We start from the raw sequence: 22,711 nt of genomic DNA, 5'->3' as shown, positions 1-22,711 counted from the left end.
GTCTCCGTATCCAAACCTCTCAAGATCGACCGAAACAAATCAAATTCTTCATCCACTTGCACAGCATTACTATTAACCCACTTACATTTGAAGGGGAACTTTAAACTTGGTATAACTAACCTCCCATATCTCTTCTATTATTCCATAATAGGACATTGCCGCCAACATTGGGTTTCTGTCTTTAGAACTAGCAAAATGCATGGCTTCCGCTACTACCATCACCCCACTATTCTGCATAGTACTCTTATCGTCTTGGGTTTTGTGTAAAAGAATAACCATTTATATCATATCCACCCCAACACAAAACCTCAAAAGAAGGCCCTGCAGCTAGCCTCTGTATTGTCAGAAGGATTGCCATCTTTTAACACTTCTCGCTTGAACCACTCTGCAAATGACTTATTATGTTCATTAGCTAGTTGCATGTCACTCTTTCTTGGATTCAAGTTCCTCAGCATATTCTTGTGAGCATTAAGTACGGCAAAAAACTTCATCCGTGTTGTTTAAAATGTATAGATGTGCCTGCATTACAACTTCTCTTGACATAGACCTCACTATGACACCCCGTGTTCCCTTGCTTCTTCTCCCTTGATCATGTCGAGATTGAGGAAGACCAACTGCCTTTACCCTGTCAAGATATGCGTTACAAAACTCAACTGCCTCCTCAGCTACATATCTCTCAACAATTGATGCCTCAGGCCGATAAGGATTCTTAGAGTACCCTTTTAGGATTTTCATGTATCTCTCAAAAGGGTACATCCATCTTAAACACACAGGGCCACAAAGTCTTATCTCTCGCACAAGATGAGCTATCAAGTGGACCATAATATCAAAAAATGATGGAGGAAAATGCATTTCCAATTGAGAGAGGATCACATAACCTTCATTTTCTAATTCATCCAACTCAGCAGGATCAATGACTTTGCTGCAAATGGCACTAAAAAACATACAAAGTCTTGTAATAGTATTTCTCACATCGGTTTTCATAATGCCTCGAATAGCAAGTGGAAGTAATTGTTGCATCAACACATGACAATCATGAGACTTCATTCCCGTTATCTTCAAATCTTGCATTGAAACAAGTTTGCTTAAATTAGAAGAATAACCTTGTGGCACCTTAATACTATTGACAAAACCACAGAAACTTCTTTTCTCTTCTTTTGATAATGTGTGCGCAGCTGGATGTAAATAAGCCCTCTTACCATCTCTTTCTTGTGGGTGAAGGACATTTCTTATTCCAATTTCGACTAAGTCTCGTCTTGTATTGATTCCATCTTTAGTCTTTCCACTTATATGCAAAAGTGTACCAACAAGACTCTCACATACATTCTTCTCCACATGCATCACGTCTAGACTATGCCTCACATCAAGACTTCGCCAATATGGAAGATCAAAAAAGACAGATCTTTTTTTCCATATATTTCTCTCACTGGCAGTCTTCTTCTTCTTCTTCTTACCGAAGACCACATTAATTCCCTCCACCCGCTGATAAACTTCTTCTCCAGTTAATGGTCTTGGAGCCATTTCATATTCTTGTGAGCCATTAAATGCCTTTTTCAATCTACGGTAAGGGTGATACCGACTAAGAAACCTTCTGTGACCAAGATATACTGTCTTCCTGCCATGTTTAAGTTGCATATAGTGGGTGCCTTCTTCACATATCGGGCATGCTTTATGCCCCTTAACACTGTATCCAGACAAATTTCCATATGCTGGAAAGTCATTTATCGTGGTGAAGATCATGGCACGTAAATTGAAGGTCTCTTGTTTATATGCATCAAACACATCAACACCTTCCTCCCATAATTTCTTCAGATCCTCAATCAAAGGTGCCAAATACACATCAATATCGTTTCCCCGGTTTTGGCCCCGAGATCATCAAAGATAGCATGATATACTTTCTTTTCATACATAACCAAGGAGGCAAGTTGTAAATTACGAGGAGCACTGGCCAAGCACTGTGTGTGCTACTAAGATTACCATATGGGTTAATTCCATCCGTACAAAGCCCTAGCCGAAGGTTTCTTGGCTCGCCACCAAATTGAGGAAATTTTTGATCTATTGTTTTCCATTGAAGAGAATCTGCTGGGGACGAAGCTTTCCATCACATATTTTCTCATCAAAATGCCATCTCAAGTTCTTTGCATCTGTGGCATTAGCAAATAGACGCTTAAATCGTGGTATTATTGGAAGATACCACAGAACCTTTAAAGGAGAACCTTTGGTCATCTCATTATAATCACCATCATCTTTCTTCATTTTGTATCTTGAAGTCCCACATTTAGGGCACTTATTCAACTCTTCATAATCATTTCTGAATAATATGCAGTCATTAGGACACGCATGTATCTTCTCATATTCCAAACCCATCGGACACAAAATCTTTTTTGCCTCATACATTCGTTTCGGAAGTGAATTCCCTTGGGAAGAATATCACTCAGCAATTCAAGCAATTCCGTAAAACTAGCATCGGTCCAACCATTTCTTGCCTTCAAATTCATCAGTTTCAATACGGTTGTCAATCTTGTGTAATCATCTTTGCACCCCGGGTATAAAGGTGTCTCTGCATCACTACACAAAGTTTCAAAGGTGGAAGAAAACTGTGTAGAGGATTCAGACCTTATATCACGAAACATATCCGAAATTCTATCACCAAAGTCTTCATTAACAACCTTCTCATTTGCAGACAGTGTAGTCTTTCTAATTTCTCCATGCCATATCCAATTTGTATACCTCAAATTTATCCCATTACAGATAAGATGCTCTTTTATCTCAGAAATACTCCGTCGACTATTGTTTAAACATTTGACACAAGGACAATAGTACAATCCATCTCCTTTACTAGGGGCATTTCTCTGAGCAAACTCAAGAAATTTTTCAACCCCATCCTCATATTCCTTGCTAATTCTCCTAGCTTTCATCCAACTACGATCCATTGTTCTACAGATTATTTAAACAATACTTTACTATCAATCAAAATTCATAACGAAGGAAAAAAAACAAAAAATAACTAACAGATTATTTATCACTAAATTCTTATATTATTACAAAAAATTATCAAAAATTCGAAATAAATATCAAAAAATTATAAAAAAAATTAAAAACTTCACAATTAATCAACTCCAAACATTTTAACATATTTCTAATACAGTATGTAAAAAGGAATTAAGGTTTTCTCACATCTAATGCCTACCAATTAACACCAATCAACGGTTTCAACCACATAAAAATGCAAAATGAACAATAGAAGCTAACCACAATGTAAACTAACAACCCATTTCATATATAACAGATTTTCATGGCTAAAACATTCAACAAACCAAGAAAAATTGAAAAGAATGAAAGAAGAGGATACTCACAGAGCAGAGAAGCTTCAACGCGAAGTGAGGCGGAGGCGGCGGCGGCGGACGGCGGCAGGCAACGGAACGGTTTCGGTTAGATAGTGGAGGGTATGACCGGTTTTCAGTGGCGGACGGCGGCGGACGGAATTGGAGGCGCGGTCGCCACGGCGGGAGTGCGGCGCACGGCGGCAAGGCTCCAAGGGCTCAATGGAGGAGTTTAAACGGTGGGCTAGAAAGGGCGGGAATGGCCGGTAATGGCAGTTTCACGGTGGTGGGCAGAGGGGGACCACGGCGCACTGAAGAAATGAGAAAGAAAGTGGAGGAGTCGAGCGGGGTTTCGGCGATAGAAGAACACACTTTCCACGGCGGTTTGAATAAAAAACCGCCGTGGAAAGTGTTTTTTAACGGCGGTTCTTTAAAGAAACCGCCGTTAAAAATATTTTCCACGGCGGTTCTTTAAAGAACCGCCGTGGAAAATACTTCCACGGCGGTTTTTATTCAAAAACCGCCGGGAAAATAATAAACCTTTCAACTTATTTACAAAATGCCACCGCGTTTTTTCCACTTCGTTTTTCTGCTGAACCGCCGTTAGTTTGCGACGTTAAAGGTCTTTTTTCTAGTAGTGATGACACTGGAGCGCATGAGAAAATATTTTAGATATTAGGTGCACTTTACTCCTATAAAATAAGAGTTAAGTGGGCTAGTATGGTTTTATGACCTGTTAGGTAATGCAGGATTTTCTAGCTTGTCTTTAAATATATAAGTTGGAAAAGCCATCACTTTTTGGCTGGTTGGCAGGTTGATATATTGAGCTTAACCCATATTTCCATCTAAAAAAGATACATATAGATGGAAGGTATATAAATATATATCTCATAAAGAAGCTATAAAGCAATTAATTAATAAGAATCTATGAAGAAATAAGTATGAACCTATATTACAAATGAAGAGCTTACTGGATTTCATGTTATCTGAATACATACATGAAGCAATAGAAAAGTGAGAGTGAAGGGAGGAGCTAAGGAGAACATTAGCTTGGTTTTAGCTTCTCATCCTGAAAAACAAGAAAAAAGAGCCGGGGGGGGGGGGGGGAATGCATTTCAATTGAACAAAGTACCCATATATGCATCAAAACTATCGCACAAAGCAACTAATAATGACATTGTTAAAAAAGTGTTAATGCAGCAAAAAGATTCAGCAATCAAGTTATTTTATTTTCTCTCTTCCGACATACTATTGAATATTTATTATCAAACTAATCTGCAGAGAGATAGGTTGGTTCTCATACTAGGCAAGCTTTCTCAATATGTTTTCCCCTTTAAATTTTATGATTTGAATTCAGACCTTAATTAAGGGGTTTTGAGTCCAGCTCTTATCACTTAGCCCAGCCAAGAGGCCAAGTTAAAATTACTATTTTTTTTCAAAAAAATTCTCACCTCAGATATTTTTAAGTTCCAGCCCTCCTGCCTCAACCATTTACCTCATATATACAAACTTCCTTGGATTTGGGATATGACACTTCTTTAACTAAATGCACAAGCAACATAAATTAATGGGAAAAAATATGCACGTAAAAACGTAGACATCGAGCTTTAATTTCAAGCCTCTTCTTTTAAAAATAATCATTCTTCATACTTATGCAATCTTTTATTGCATGATCCTTCAGCATAACCCATGTGTGTATTTACTCATTTGGATCTACTTATTTAAGTGCTTATAATCACGTTTTATATAAGTCGGGATAAAACTCTTCTTTCAGTTTACTTTTTATTTCATAAATCAGGATTTAAAAACTGCTTATAAGATATTATAGACAAGCTTAGTTGAACCAGCTCGTTTATCAAAATTATTAGATGGCCTTACCACAAAAGGTACTTACAAATTATTAACTAATGAGATCTTCACACTTGGAGTGCGGTTTAAACCCACGTCATTATGAATTATGATCACACTCTTGCTGATTGATTAAGCTATAGTAACTTTTACAAGTCACAAGAATATACATTTACTTTTTAAAAATAATATTAGAGATAATTTAAGAGACCAAACTGGCCTGAGGAGTCACTTAATAATCTTGAAAGGTTACCCGAGGCCATTAGCAAAACGCAATGGGTGGGGTTGAAATTAATAAGAATAATTTAATTAATAACCATCTAAGACTAAAAGGGCATAAAAAATGATACCCCCATTTTTCTCTCTTGTAATTAATAAACTAAATTACTTCATCCATATTTCTTTCCCACAAAATTAAGAGAGACAGAAATCAAAGTTGAAGCTGCCTCCAATGATGGAAGGCTCATCAGTGGAACGTACGTTCACCTAAAATTTGATGCCGGACGACTCAATAATTGTTCGTATAATCCTATGTTAAAATAACTTATTTATTATTATAAATGCCTATGACTTAGGTTAAAATTACTGAAACCTGTCGTTTTATTTCTTGTGTGTTGATAAGATGATGAAGCAGAAGAGCTCAACGACGATAGTCCGATCGAACAAGTGAGGCTGACAGTTCCAATCTCGGACGATCCAAGCCAACCGGCGTTGACATTCCGAACATGGGTCCTAGGCTTTGGGTCATGTATCATCCTTTCTTTCGTGAATCAGTTCTTCAGTTACAGGACAAACCAGCTCTTGATTTCCTCTGTGTCGGCTCAGATTGCAAGCCTGCCACTTGGGAAACCTATGGCTGCGATACTTTCGACTAAAGAAATTAGGGTTTCACTTATGAGGTGGTCGTTTTCGTTGAATCCAGGGCCTTTTACTCTGAAAGAAACGTACTTATCACTGTCTTCGCAACGTCTGGTTCTACTGGGGTTTATGCCATGAACTTAATCAACAATGTTAAGGTTTTTATCGGAGGAGCATCCATCCTTTGGCAGCTTATTTGCTTGTAATAACAACTCAGGTATGGCATAAATTAGTAATAACTTTTTAAAAGCTTGTTAACATTATTGAATTTGTGATTAACTTTGAACAGATGATTGGATATGGATGGGCTGGAGTGTTTAGAAAACTTCTTGTTGACTCCCCTTACATGTGGTGGCCTACAAATCTCGTGACTTTTTTCTCTATTCAGGTATTTATTTCATTTTCTTATAAATGTCACTCTCCTTGTCACTTTTTGGGTATATATTTTCAACTTATTTCTTTACACACACGAGGGGACATGGAGCCCTTTCTCCCCCTTATGAAACGATTTTAATTTTCAAGCCTAGCATGTTAAAAAAAGTTAGATTCAAACCTGTAATTAGACCTATTTATATAAATAGACTAAACTGTTGGCCACAACTCGTGACTGTTTCCCTATTTAGTTATACATTCATTTCGTTTGTTGTAATTACTACTTTTGCTTATAAACGTATGAGTTAGATAAATAATTTATAAAAATTAAAAAAATTAGTTTAGCAGTTATTTATAAAAAAAAAAAGAGTTAGTTTTCTTAAGATAGCCCTTTAATCATTTATAATAACAGTATCCTCATTGAGGAAAACTCAATCAATGGGGATAATTTAAAATAATTTAATAAAAATTATAAATTTGAAAAATAAAATGAATTGGAACATGAGCAAAGCAAACTTCCCAGCATTTCGATTGTAATCTAATTTATTTCTTTACTCAACGCACGGACTGAAAGCCTTTTATTGCTTAATTATGAAAGGATTTAATTTTAATTAAAAAAGCTTGGTCTAATCTAGCCTGTTCAACCGAAAAAAAAAGTTAAGCTCAAGCTTATAATTAATTAGACCTGTTTATATAAATACATATTAAGCTTATTAGCCCCTTGTTTTTTTTTAATATGAAATATATGAGAATCATATACTCTTTGTGTGAAATTTTAAATTACTCTTTTCATTTTTATCCCATTAAATACTTTTGCCTCCATTAAATATATCTCACTTATTATCTCTCTCAATAAATTTTTATTCATTATCTCTCATCTACTCTCTTTACAAATAAGAGTATAATTGAAAAAATGTGTTTGTATCTTACACATTTATTGTTTTTAGCTCAATTTAACTAACATTTCAAATTGCATATTTTAGCAGTTGTTTCTTATCATAAGAGATTGAAGGAGTATTAAAGAAGCTAAGAAACACCCAATAGAGATGTAATAGGAAGGAAATGTTTTCAATTCATTCTAAAGGTGTTTTTTTTTTTTTATGAGCATCAATTGGCTTTCTTTTAGTCCTTTATTTATAATTTCCCCCTTTCTTTATTAGGTAAATGCCAGTAGAAAAGATTGGTGAAATTATAACATGCATGCATGCATGTAGGGCATTCCACGAGAAAGAAAAGAGGCCTAAGGGGGGAAACACAAGGCTCCAATTCTTCTTCATGGTCTTGGTATCAAGCTTTGCATATTACGTAGTCCCAGGCTATTTATTTCCCTCAATCTCAGCCGTATCCCCTCTTTGTCTAGTTTGGAGGGACTCCATCACTTTCCAACAGATCGGCTCCGGCATGGCTGGGCTTAGTATCAGTTCATTTGGGCTCGACTGGAAACACGGTGGCCGGCTTTCTTAGGTACCCCATTGGCAAATCCGGCCTTTGTCATCTTCAACCTGCTGGTTAGTTCGGTCTATATGTTATGTTGTGATTCCAATTGCTTATTGGTCCAATGCTTTCGAAACCAAGAAGTTTCCTTTGTTTGGCCCTCACACCTTTGACTCTTCTGGTGCAAAGTACAATGTGACTAGGGTTTTGAATGAAGCAACTTTTGACATTGATTTAGAAAGTTACAAAAAGTTACAGTAAGCTATATTTGGGCCTCTTTTTTTGCCTTTTACTATGGCTTGAGCTTTGCATCTATCACAGCTACCATTTCACATGTTTGCCTCTTCCATGGAAAGTAAGTTACTTAATCACTCTCTTTAAATCATGTTTAATTCTCAAGAGATTCTGTTCTTACAGTTATGTTGTTTTTTTTCCTGAAGAACATTGTATCAAACATGGAAGAAGACAACAGAGCTAAAAGGTCTATTCATAGATGTGCACACAAGACTATGTAGAAGAACTATGAACAAGTTCCAGAGTGGTGGTTTATTTCTATTTTGGTTATAATGGGTGGTCTTGCTTTTTTGCTTGTGAAGGCTTTAGAGGGTAGTGCTAGTGGCAGTCTCACCCAAGAGGGTGGTGAATGGGTAAGTTATAAAAAATTTAACCAAATTGAAACAATGAAATTAATAAAAAAGAGAGCTTAGAGTTAAAAACATTTCATCACAGATCAAAGATACCAAATTTATACTGGTTCGGTCTTAACTACTTGACCTACATCCAGTCCTCAGAATACCTCTAAGATTTCTACTATGGTCCAAGAATTAACCAGGCTCTTGGTGCCTCAGTATAGGAATTGATTTTCTCAACCACTCCCCTTACTACCTGCAAGGTTACAAACCCACTTAAGAATTCACACTCTTGAGTTACACTCGAAAAGGACTAAAGATGGTGGATTAGTCTCTCTCATAGAGTAAGTGACTATGAAACACTAAAGCTCGGTAAAGGAGACAACAGAGTATTGAATGTAACAGTAAGATTTTTGCATAAGGTAATTCGCGTATTCAATCCTTTGCGTCTTTATAGTTGGAGAAGTTAATAACCATTAGATAGAAGAGCTTCTAGCCGTTGAGTGTTCGGTTGCGTGTTTTCCCAGTTATAATGGTATTCGCCATTAATGCTTCTGACATTGTAGGTTATAGGCTACTTAAATAACTGTTGAGCTTGCTTCGTATTCTGTATCAATACTTCAATCTAATAAGTTTTTCCTTCAGACTGAAATTCAGGAAGATAACTTATTAAATGATAATAATATTCATATGGTAGATGAGAAGGGAATCATTCAAACATCAGATCCAATAACTATGAATTGAATATCCTTGATCAAAGTCATGATCAATAACTGGTTTATTGATTACGCTATCGATTAATTAAGATGAAGGAGTTTGAAATAGATACCTATATTTATCAATCAAATTATGGATTAACTTATGATCGATCAAGTCATCGATAAATGAAAAGAGTGACTCGAGTAAGATCATCTAGAGAAAAGGCTCAAGGTCACTTATGATTTTGAATCCCTTAAAATAGAGAATTAAGATTAACAGTAAGGCTGAGAAAAGTTCGAAGAGAAATATTTAGATATTTCTTAAATCTTACAGTAGCTTCTTGTTATTGAAAGAGCTGGACCATTGATTGAATAAGTGATCAAAAAAAGTTTGATCGATCAGGTTATCGATAAAGATAAGCAAGAGAGAATTTGATTTTCAAGGTGCGTTGATCGAATACTTTATTGACAAATGGATGATAGAAAATTTGATCGATAAAAAGAGGTTTAACAAAGAGCACAAATCATATGATGATCGAGTAAGTTATCGATTAAGGATTGATCGATCAAGCGGTCGATAATAATATAGCTAAGAAACTTAGTTTTGAAATGCCAGGAAAATTTTTGATTGATCACGTTATGTGAAAATAGAACATTCAGAAGAATAGATGATCGATAAATCAATTATCGATGAAGTGATCGAAGAAGTGCTTAACGCAGTTTAAACCAGTAAAAAGGTAATGATCGATCATTTGATCGATAAACCGTTGATTGATCAAGTGATCGATAAAGTATTTTTCAAAACACTTAAGCAGAAGAAAAATATCAATAAATAGGTAAGTTATTATGCAATGACAGAACAAGTTATCAATAAAGTAATCGATAAATGGTGATTAAAACAAAATACAACTAGAGTAAGAAGCTTTACCATTTATCTGTCTTATCATCAATGACTTATTTATCGATCATATGATCGATAAATACTCACCAGAAATTGTGTCCCCTTATTTGTCAGTTGTTCGATCAATTGATCGATAATTTTCGGTAGACTTCTATACAAAACAATGTTAACAATAATTGATCAAACACATACAAATTGATTTTTCTATCAAGTTATCAATTAACATTTATGCTAAGTTATTTGTTCACACAAGAATTTTATCTATTAAGTGATCTATAAACCCTTGACTGATGAGGTGATCGATCAACTTACTAAAATACAAATTCCTTAATTTGTTGTCATCAAAACCTTAAATCTAACAGGCAGCTTCAGCTTCCATGGTGGGGAGTCTCATTCTCTTTTGCTGTTGCATTTATATTCATATTGCCTAATGAGGTCATCCAAGCCACAACAAACATAGTATATACTATTAAATCAAATTATATGTTACCACCCCTAGTCTTAATATAAGAGTCATATAACTAACTTATATAATTAAATCAGTTAAGTTGGTCATTTATAATATGTATTAACTTTTATGAAACTATCATATTTAATCATGTGTATTGGTATTGCTTAGTGGTGGGAACTTCTTATGGGGGAATCACAATAAGGTCCGAAAGAAAGGATTTAATTAAAAATGCATTGAAAATTGAAGAGTATGCAATGATAAGTTTTAATATAGGAAACAACAATTGGTTTATTCTGCTTACCTGTCATTAAGACTTTTTGGTAATTAAATCTTTTTTCTTTTTGAAAGCTCATGGTAATTCTCCCAAGGGATATTTTGGAGGGAAAATTTTTTTTTGAAGATAAAGTGGATTGAGGTTTTATGTTTAGAATCAATGTTATACTTTTTTTTTTGGGAAAATTGCAAAAAAAGACCTTGGAATTGTAAAAACGCAGATAGGGACCCTTGACAACTTCACTTTGGGTTTTGACAAGAATAATATGCCCTGAAGTTGTCAAAACCCAAAGTGAAGTTGTCAAGGGTCCCTATCTGCGTTTTTGCAATTCCAAGGTCTTTTTTTGCAATTTCCCCCTTTTTTTTCCCAAAGTAAATGTGGTTTCAATCCCCATTTTCATATTGAAAAAATAATGTTTAAATTGCTGCAGCAAGTAGGTCTGAATGTAATCACACGGTTAATTATTGGGTTCGCCTACCCAGGAAAGCCTCTTGCTATTATAGCTCTCAAGACGTACGGTCACATTGCGATGTCCCAAGCCCTCAGTTGCCTTTCTGCCCTCAAATGAGGGCACTACATGAAAATTCCTCCCAAGTCTATGTTCATCGTACAGGTGCTCATTATTTATACATTCATATTCAATCACTTAATTAGCTAGTTAGTGAATGGAAAATGCAAGAGTTTTGAATGGTTTGGTTCCCACCAAACATGTATGAATCATCACAAACTTCCGTGATCTCTCTTTCTCCTTCCGAAAAGAGTCCAGGTCCAGAACCACCATGTTTATCTGAGTCTACCTTCTCTATAAATCACATACAGATTAATTAGACTAATAAATACATCCTCTTTAGATTTAAATTTGAAATTAAAATATCAGTCTCTGATTTGTCCAATAGATTAGCCTATCTATCATCATCATCATCTCTCTATATGGTTGCATGGACTAGATGGGACTTTTGAGTTGGCTTAATTGCATGACATGAATAACTTAGAGAATGAGTTATTTATTTACAGATGGCTGGCAAATAGCTGCATCAATTGTGTACTTTGGCACAGCATGGTGGCTTTTAACAAACGTGAAAAACATCTGTAACCCGGAACTATTGCCGGCGAGTAGTCCTTGGACCCGGCGACGACGTGTTCTACAATGCATCAATTATCTGGGGAGTGATTGGCCCAAAGAATATGTGCACTAAGGAAGGTATTTACTCAAGCATGAACTGGTTCTTCCTCATTGGTCTGCTAGCCCCAGTCCCAGTTTGGCTTCTCTCACGCAAATTCCCAAACCAGAAATGGATTTCACTCATAAACATGCCTATCATCTTCAAAGGACCTGGGAATTTACTTCCTGCAAGATCTGTCAACTTTATCATGTGGGGAATCGTTGGACTTTTCTTCAACTTCCATGTTTATAGAAGGTATAGGCTTGGTGGGCCAAACGTACCTATGTTCTTTCAGCCGCACTTGATGCGGGGCTGTTTTTTGTGCTGTTCTTATCTTTTTCACTCTTCAAACTTATGATATTGTGGGGCCCAGTTGGGTAAGACTTGAAGCCAATGACCATTGTTACTTGGCCAAGTGCCCTACTGCACCAGATATGAGAGTCCCTGGATGCCCTATGTCTTGAGATTTTAGGTTATATGATCAAATTAATATTTACTGTATGTTTAATTTTTATTAATTTTCATGATATATTTGATTCTAAACAAGTGAGAGGAGAGAAATATGTTAATGGTTAGTTGTCCCAGTAACAACGCCACCCATCATGTTTAGATAAGGTTCTGAATTCGAGTTTGGTGTTGATATATTTGTGTGTGAGCAATTAATTTTTATCCCAACATGTTTAATTTTATTATTTCAAGAAAAAGAAAGGGGACGGAGACTTTAATTTTGATTTTAAAATATGGAGAAATGGGTTTAAATTGGTTTTGTTCTACTATTTAATTCTTCTTAAATATTCTATCTACATTAAAATTTTACAACTCCAAAGAGTTAGTATTAGCAGTAAGTCATAGAAGTAGAATTCACAAGTGTAATGTAAGAATTTACAATTAGTATAAGGCTGATTCATAAATAAGGTGATTCATAAGAGAAATAAGGCTGTTTACAACCAGACTAGGGTCATTTACAGGTAGAGTTGGCATGCACGATAAGTCACAAAGTCAAGATTCACAAGTTGAATACAAGAATTTACAACAAGATATGGTGATTCATGAAAGAAATAAAGTCGTTTATAACTGGAGGGCAGTAATGTGTTTTCTTCCGCAAAATTTAATTGTACTTTGGTTCTTAGGGTACAGTAGAATTTCCAAATTTTTTGCAGCTGCTGAAACCTTCTCCCAGGATTTGTTCACTTTTTTTTTTTTTTTTGGTTACAGGATTTGTTCACTTTATTTCTAAAGAATGCTGCCATTTGCAAGAATTGACTCTATCTAAAAGTATGGGCTCTTTGTTTTAGGCCATAGAAAAAGCCCAACCACACAAATTAATAAACCCAATTAATGATTATAAACAACAATTGATGTCACTCTAGTCTTTAATATAAGTCACTGATAACATATTTTTATGTGTCAATAAATGTATTAAATTGAAATTTTTTTTTCAATTTTACTGTTATTAAATTTTTCTTTCTCTGTACATCTAATCTATTCATTTTTTTTTCCTGTTTTTCTAATGAAAATTAAATAGGAATAAATGACTTATATTTGGGGCTAAAACTTTTTCCTACAAGTGATTTACATTTAGAATGAGAGTGATATAAACAAAGTCAACTAATAGAGTTGAAATCAGTTTAATGGCAAAACAATTGGGCATCAAGGTTCGAAAAATAATAGGGATTGAAGTCATAAAAGCCAGTCAATAAAGCTAAATCCCTTATAAGTATGCTTTACTAAATACTAGTTAACAGTAAAGTTGCAAGACCAACTTACTACCCAATGTTTATCATCACCACAAATCGATTCTAACACCAAAATGTGTAACTCCAGGTCTACAGTAAAATTATGTTAAGAAATTAAGTTTTCTCAATTAGCATTATATCGGAAAACAAACAATCTAACATTACATCTATTATTCTAAAAATAATTAACTATGATTTGCTATCATTGATTCAATTACTGATTTTGGTGTATGTATATAAATTCATTCTCTACAACCTTCAGTCATTCTATTTGTTTGGGTGCGCAGACTTATAGCAACGTATGTAAAAGAAAAAGAAAGCCCTAACTTGTACTACCTTTTGTACTTAATATAAAACCTAGTTTAATATATAATTTCGTTTTAAATATAAGATTTCAATCCACTTTATATATCGTATTTATCAATTTTTTTTAAGATAATCTTTGTAGTAATTGCACATGTTAAAAGTTTTATCAAATAGTAATTCTAACTAATAAATATTATTAGCAAGAGTATTTTAAGATAACATATATTTATTATAAATAACTAACTCAACTAATTTTTTTAATTTATCCAAATTAGTCAACTAGCTCTTATATTAAGAATCAAATATGGTAAAATTTTACCTTCCTTATTTTGGAATAAAACAACCACGGTACCGCCCACTAAAATGAACTATTTTTCTTGGTAGTATTGATTGGAAATTCCTAATTGAATTATTGAAATTTACATTTTTTTAATAAAAACAAAAACTGTATAACAAAACTAAACAGACCAAATGCAACAAGATTTAATTAGTTTCCTTCATCAAGTTCCACCTCCTCATTAAGAGGTGGTGGTTAAGCAAAGAGATGCTAACTTTCTTCTATCCCGTGTGATAACTTGGCTAGCCTATCAGCGAAGGCAAGATCATATTTACTGATGTGGCACAACTTGATTTGCCAATCCATGTGTAAAAGCAATCTAATATCATTTATAATGTTTCTAAAGGGATGACTTTCATTACAGCCCTTCAATTAATGTGAAATGTACATAAAAACATTGAAATAATTAAAAAAAAACATTGTATTTAACCTAATAAATAAAATGGGTAAAAAATCATAAGATATATCTACATGTGTGCGTGCGTGTATAAAGGGCACTAAACCAATTACAAGCACACTGATCAGAACCCATAAATAACAGAGAAAAATTAATTTATCAATCTCTATAATTTTATCTGATTTATAATCATAATCTATTGATCAAATACAAAACAAAACAAAAAAGCTTTTTTAAAATAAAGTTTTTTTTATTATCAACATAAAAAATTATTATACTTATATCGTTCTCAATGAATCTCTATATAATCTGTAATTTAGTTCATTTTTATTTTATTTAAATTCATGTAACAAAATTAATCCAGATGCATACTGAGAGTGATATGTAAAAATTAACATATTATAAGGGAAAAATCTATCAAAATACCTATAATTGTGAAAATTATAAAGACCCAATAAAAAAATTGCATATTTAATTGTAAATGAGGCAAGTATGGATTCAGGTCACGGGACTCCCTCTAGATTATTATACAAAGCTAGTTGTGAGGGAACTGATAACCTTTCTTGGTTGTTATTTAGATTTTGATGCTTCTCACGCGTCCAAGGGAAAAGGTCCGCACGTCAAAGTTGAGCAAGCCACACAAATTTTTCGGCAATATGGGCAGCTGGGGCAATTGGGTATTTGAATGGAAACCAAACTTAAATTTTAAAAATAATTTTACAATATACGAAATAAATATATAAAGAAATTTGTCTCAACATAATTACTGTGTAAGGTTGCAATCTGGTCAAATATTTTGTTCTCTAGTTATTGAGCCTTGCACGGCCCAAATAACTTCTGCAAACTCTACATATTGTTGTCGCAGAGATGCTGGGCTCCTTATAAGGCCTGTATGTAATTACTCCTCTTTCTGTCCGTGGGCAAATTAATTGGGCTTTTAGAATTCTCATTCGAGTTGATGGTGATTGTTACTATGGTTCTCTTTTATTATTGGCGTTTTTACTATCTTTAGGGATAAAAGTGTCCGTGGCTCTTCGGCTCAAAATGGCCTGGTTTGACGATTGGAGCTCTGCTTCTCACAACTTGATTTAGATGCTTATGATGGTCTTCATCTTCTTGGTGCATTCATACATGGCTAGATAGTATTGGTGGTTACTTGGTGTTTGTTTGTGTATTTGGGATTTTATGCTACATCTTCTTTTAAGTTCGTGTCTCTATGAATTCCTTCGTCTTGAGTTACGTCATCAAGATGCAATTTTTAGAAGCTTTAGTTGCTGCATTTGTTGTCCATGTTTCTCTCTCATGTTTCGTTGAACTCCCACTGGAGCTTTTCTTGAGGGGCTACTTTTTCTGTTTATTTGTTCAGAGCAAGGATTACAACATTTCCTCACCCCTGCCTGCCTAACGTAAGCTTGCTTAAGATGAGGTTGATGGTTGCAGGATATGTTGTTGCGCATGTATTAATATTTTATGTCTTTCCGTTATTAGTTTTTTGTTTTGTTGATTGTTACTTTGTCTATTCTTTTATAGTTTCAGATGTTCTAGGCCGATCTCCTCTTATAATTTATTTGGACTTTGCTCAAATTGACGGAATATAACTAGCTGGCTTTTTTATATAATTGTTTTCTTTATATTGAATAAAATTGTTTTCCATACAATTTTTCCTAAACACAATAACCTTTGGGAAACTTAATGTTTTTTTGTTTATTAACAATACTTCATACCTGAATATTGATATTAACATTGAAGTATAGGCTATAGCCGGGGTGGTCTTTATTCATTTTATCTAAATTCAATATTTCAAACGGGCTATGGTATAGGCTTTTTAGATGAGTGTTTTTTAATGGATCTTTTTATTTTTTGGATTATATATTTTGACTTATTACCAACAAAAAAGTTCAAGATCAACTAAACAATTTATAATTCATAGACATATGATGAATATCCAACAAAAATAATCTTGCTATTTAGAACTTACATTTAAAGATATGGGAACTCATAATGGACAAAACCTACGAACAAAACAGGAAGGCCTCTCGCAGACATCCAAATAATATTGTAATTGAAATCTGGAAGAATTTCTTAACGAACAAAATCATTTATCCCAACGGTTGCCTCAGGCTAGCATCAAGATCAGCACTTTTTTTGTCCGCATCTAAATTTCTAGAAGCCATAACTGCTAGTTTCATTTCATACTCGGCTACTTCTCTCTGAATTCTATCTGTTGCCAGAATTTTCTCAGACATCTGCTCAAAACTTTCGTGGATGCTAGTGAGGAGCCTATAAACTTGCCGTCCCATAGGGTCTTTCTTTGCTTCCCTGCAAAATGAAGCAAGCTCATTACTTGTTGGGAAGGTACAAAGCCATTCAAAATGATATATCAATAACATTTATAACTATTCCTTGCTTCTTTCTCCTTGTCTCTGTTCTGCTGTATTTTGACGACTTTGAATTCTTCTTTATTCTGCATTTGTTCCTGCACATGTGTGTGGTTCTGCTGGCAACAATGAAAAATGCATACCTAAAGATAATTTCATCTGCAACAGCATATGTTCGATGCAAGCGTTCCTGGATAGAATTACTCTCTAATTGAACCTCCCTAGTTTCTTTCAAGATCCGCTGAATATCAGCATCCTGTTTGCGACTATTTTTTGTGATCTCCTTGATTCGTTCAACATAGGATTTCCTAGACGCCACTTTTGGCTGCTTCCCAAGATCTGCAGAAAGTTTTGAATATTCTTCATCTCTGTCAAGAAGGCAATATGTTCTTAGTGAATGTGATTCTGTGAATACAGACATGCTACCAAAAGCAATCCAGATGAGAAAAGAAAGAGACTGGAAGCAGTTGAAAGTTTTCTTCATCCAGTAAATTATATTAGATAAATCCAGCGTAGTTAACACCATCGTTTTCCCAATTAAAGAATCAGATTCACAATGAATTCATGAAAGCAAGATGATGATAGATAAGAGGAAACCATACAACTATTGAGATTTATCAACTTTCAAAGTAAACTTGATACATTGTGAATTATATATTTTAACAGACAACAGTTTCATACTCTTCTAACATGTAGAAATTCAGGTAACAATTTGATTTATATTTTTCTAAGACATTATTGCTTGCTTTCCGGGAAAATTTATTTACAGTTAGCTTTTCAAAAGTAAACTGAACTATTGATAGAAGTATACCGCTTTTTAATTTCAGACAAAATGGACTGCTCTTCCTGCTCAACTTCCGTCAACTGTTGGAGCATTTCCTGTGCTTCGGGAATGTTTGAAAATAGAGACTCCTGGAGACCTCTCCTTTTCTCTTCCAAAGGTTTTCTAACAGCATCCCTGTGAGATATATTGAAAGCCAGTCAAAACATGTTTTTCATTCCTTTCCATGGCAAGAAAGGAAATATCCATTTGCTAGCAACCTATAAAATATCAGTTTTATCCACACGTGTTATTTTTATCAGTCGTCTGGAGGGGATATGAACTTGGAACTACTGTAAGCAATGCCAGCGCTGACACAGAATTAAAGAGAAACCTCACAGTAGACTTTTCTAGCTAATGCAGTAAGTTCAGTTCAGATGATTTCATATGGAAACCTACCACTCTGACTCTAACGTCAAAAAGGAATTTCTTTTCGATTGTAGTTGTTCATTGAGCTGGTCAACATAAAAGTCAACAGAATGTTGGTCATTCAACACCATTTCAGCTGCTACAGTTGTCAGATCCAATTCTTGTTCAAGATGCTCTAGCTCTGAAGGCATTGCAATCAGATCATCTATCACTGCTTTGTCTAGATTTTGTACTTTCTCAGATTCAATTCTTGTCTGATAAATACATAAACATCAATAAAAGAAATCATCAGCTATACAGGTCAAAATTACCTGTGTCCTTCAACGAGATAAAATCTGTTATTTGGATTTGAATATTCTTTTGTTATCCACATTTTATATTCTTTTGAGATTCATTAAATCAAGAAGTGAGAGCCAAATTATCGAAATCCTCCTGTTAAATATGACATTTACTTAAGATAAGTATATCACATCAGAATCTCTTTAGGGAAAGATACCTTTAGTTTTAACACTGGCATATCATTGCCAATATGAGCATCCGTTTCTTCATTTCCAACTGAATCACCTATAGAATTAACTAGTCCTTTGCTCAAATCCTTTTCATTTGATGTATAAGTCAGTTCATCCTTGCTTAAATCTTCCTTGCTGGAGCTGGACAGATTAGCAGCGGTAGTTACATTGGTTTCTTTTGATTCGTAAGAAGTTTGGCCACCCAAGTGGATATCATCTGGCCTTTTGGATGAGCCTCCCAAAGAGCTTCTCAAGTTATAATCTCCTAGTTTGCTGTTATTTTTCGTGTCAGCAATTCTTCCCGTTTCAGAAGACTCAGAAATCCTCTGTGCCATGAACCTTATCAAGTTATAAAGGTCCTCTTCAGATGGGTCCAGGAACTGCCGCAAGCAACATATACATTCTGTTTTTAAGCATAAATCCAGAACATAACTACATAAGAACAACAAACGGTAATAACAAAAAGGAGCCGATACACCAAATCAGTAACAATTAACAAGCATCACATCTATTGTAACACAAGCATGCTGCCACTAAAAAAGGGCATTATGTTCCTGTATCAAGGAGAAAGAAGGACCAGAAGCATAACTGCAAGCAAAATAAATTAAGTAAAGTGGAAGCCCCTGTCATCAGAAATGGCTGTGAAGACATTGCTCATAATTGTCCTATCCTAACAAAAGTTTCCAGTGCATTTGCATTTGTTTTAAATTAATGAGAAAAAGGTATCTGATGCCCCAGTTCTACAGACGATGCAAAAGTAAGCTAAGCAGGATGGCTTCGCCAAAAGAGCAATTGCCCAGCCTAATTTTGTACGTTAAAGATCATTTTCAGAGCTTACATTAAGATTCTAAAAATTCTTGTCAGACATGTTATAGCAATATTCAAAGGGGAAACAAAGCAGCATAAATAAAATCGAAGATGGACTGCCCCTCAACTATCAACCTAAATTACCCATAAAAATTCCTACAAAATAAAACAAATGATATAAATAAAGACATAAAAGACATCATATAAACAATCAATTACGCGTTGTTGTTTCAGTAACATCTAGCAAGGATTATTTTCTCATCAAGCAAAGATAAACCTTATAACTTCCTTCACTTTCCCTCTATTCAATTTACAAATTCAAAAGTCATGCCGCTCAATTTTTTTTCTGAGACCGAAACAACAACACGCAAAAACAATAGGGAACCAGAACTTACGCGCTATTCCCAGTCACGTACCTTGTCGAAGGTGATATCTCCTGCGTAACCCAGATTCCTAACTGCCGATGAGATATCCGTACAGATCCTGACGCGCTCTGATTCTGGTTCCGAAGGCAGAGAAATGGGGATTGAAGCCGAATCATCAATCAAGTTCAGACACTGAGCGCAGATCGAGACAAAACTACTAGGACTGAGTTCTCTAACGGACGTTAAACTCAATGGGATCACAATCCCATTTCTCTCCAATTTCAATAAGATCTCCGGCGACTCTTCTTCCATGTTGTCTCTTGGCTGTCGATTAGGCTTCTGTCTATTTTGGTTCTGGGAAATCTCCGTTTCACTGCTGGGGGCGCCGCACCGTTTTTTTTTTTTTTTTTTTTTTTAAATATACCACCTGCACTTCTTAATATAAAAACTTATTTAATTTTTATTTTAATTATAAATATAAGATTTTAATTCATTTTGTGTTTTATATTTACATTTTAAGGTAATATTTGTAATAATAGTAGTTCTAGTCAATAAACTTAATTAGTAAGGATATTTTAAAAAAGATAATACTTATTTATTACAAATAACTAACTTAACTAGTTTTCTTAATCTAATCAAATTAGTCGACTAACTTTTTTATTAAGGGCGGGAGGTAGTATATATTTACTCCTTCCAGTCCACAATATAAACTGCTTTGAGGAGAATGATTTGCAGTACAAAATAATGTGGAGGGTGTCAACAAAAAAAATAATATCATGGAAGGTTATTAATTAAAAAATTAATTAAATTAGTTATTTATAATAAATAGGTATTATTTTTTCTAAAATACTCTTATATTAAGGACTAGAGGTAGTATTTGTTAATCTTATTCCTGGGATTAGTACTTAAATATAATTATTTGTATCTCTCTCTTTCCCAAGCTTATTTAATATAAGTAAAGTTGAAAAAAAAAAATTCAAGATAGATTTAGATGGTGTTTGAATAAGATCAAAACTATAGTTTCAGAAGCGCTTTTATAGTATACGAAATAAATATGTAGAGAAGTTAGTCTTGGTTTGAGAAAAAAAATACCTTTGAAAAATGATTATTGAGTATCAATGACTTATACTGTGAACAAGGAGAAAGAACACCACCCCCTCCCCCCAAAAAAACGATGGCCAAAGACAAGGAAAGCGAAACAGTAGCTATGAATAAACATTCAAGCCGAAATCTGAATAAATAGAAATGAAGAAAAGCGTATTTTTTTTTTTGGGGGGGGGAGCAAACAAAGAAAGGTGTTTTTTAAAAGAAAGAAAAAGATGAATGATAATTTAGGCTTTATTTGGTTTCTTATTTTAAAAACAGTTTTTTTATTTTTAAAAACAAGAAAATTAAAAAGCTTGTTTTGTAATTTGATTTTAATTTGGTGTTTTTTAAAACAATTTTTAAAAACTAGAAAAATAAAAACAATTTTTAGTTGTTTGCTTATTTTTAATTTTTAATTTTATATATTTTTTTGTTTGGGAAAATTAAGAGACCCTTCCTTCTATACTTAATGGCTTTTTGTGCATTTGAGAACTTGATATTTTCAAATATAATGTTCTTATGATAATTATCTAAAAAATTTCTTTTTTTTATATATCTAAATTTATTTTAAAAAACAATTTTATAAAAAATTTTTGAGAATAAAAAATAAAAAACTGAAACAAACATGGTATGAAACGTCAAGCGCCGCCGGAGTCATGGGAGGATTGGGTCCTCATGCTTATAAAGCTTCAAAGCATGCCATGGTTGGGCTCATGAAATACAAAGCTTTTGAGTTGGGAAAATATGGGATTCAGTTTAGCTTGTGAGTTGGGAAAATCGGGACGCTGTCGAACTCATCATGGTTAGCTTGGAGAGATGAGAGAGATATATGACAGGGAGAGCCACATGGGTGAGAGAGAGAGTGTGTGTGTTAGATAACCCTCTACCACTTTACGTTTACGGCATTTGCAACTTTTACTAACGGAATGACTGATGAATTCAACAAAATTAACTATAAGGATTCAATAACAAGAAATAAAATTATAGGGACTTGATTCAAAATTTGATCAAACTACAAGGACTGGCAAATATATTTTCCATTATTTTAATGTGTTCCTAGAATTTAATCATTTAATTTGAATCAAACTTCCTATTATATCATAACTTTGTTTTGATTTAATTAGATCCATTTTTAATAAAAATAATCGGTTAATTTAAATTTGAAAAATTAGTCATTAGAACCATGCTGACTGTCACCTTGTTGACCACCAAAACCATCCATGTTTTGTTCACAAAATAATCAACAAATGTAAGAAGCAGAAGTAACAAAAATGAAAAAAAAAAAATTGAAAGGGTAAGTAATAAATAATCACGAAATAATAATACACACAATAAACTGATTGAAACTATTGATTTATGCCTTACTAATGAATATTAAGGATTATCCTCTCAAATTCCTTCACAATGACAATCTATAACAGCATATTCATCATTTACCAAATCAAATTTAATTGTTTTAGATTGATTAGCTGTGAAATACAAGGTTTCGTCAAGGTCGAACCCAGGACCTCCTATAATTTTTTCATGCAAAAATAAATATATATATATAATATTTTTAATAACAAATAGAAATATATAATAAATAATAAATATAATTTAATATATTTTATATAATTTAATATATTATTATCTATTTCACTTTAATTTTTG

At 33.9% G+C, this 22,711-nt stretch overlaps 1 protein-coding gene and 1 pseudogene across 1 annotated transcript; one reads left to right on the top strand and one right to left on the bottom strand.

Annotated features, from left to right (window-relative positions):
- Positions 1–3,582: 3,582 nt before the first annotated feature.
- LOC114740818 (oligopeptide transporter 1-like) lies at positions 3,583–12,415 on the top strand (annotated as a pseudogene).
- Positions 12,416–16,624: 4,209 nt separating this feature from the next.
- Positions 16,625–20,359, bottom strand: LOC114740701 (coiled-coil domain-containing protein 22-like). The gene is made up of 6 exons (XM_028928915.1): positions 20,027–20,359; positions 18,791–19,183; positions 18,325–18,548; positions 17,917–18,063; positions 17,249–17,473; positions 16,625–17,046 (listed from the first exon to the last, which is right to left on the bottom strand). Exons 1-6 carry the CDS (start codon positions 20,285–20,287, stop codon positions 16,827–16,829), a joined length of 1,470 nt encoding a protein of 489 aa, XP_028784748.1. The 5' UTR covers positions 20,288–20,359; the 3' UTR covers positions 16,625–16,826.
- Positions 20,360–22,711: the final 2,352 nt, after the last annotated feature.

Source organism: Neltuma alba, unplaced genomic scaffold, assembly GCF_004799145.2.
Source record: "Neltuma alba isolate B1F8T4 unplaced genomic scaffold, ASM479914v2 tig00000574_pilon, whole genome shotgun sequence".
Taxonomy (NCBI): domain Eukaryota; kingdom Viridiplantae; phylum Streptophyta; class Magnoliopsida; order Fabales; family Fabaceae; genus Neltuma; species Neltuma alba.
The sequence above is the reverse complement of the archived record's forward strand: the minus strand, read 5'-3'. Positions and strand labels throughout refer to the sequence as shown.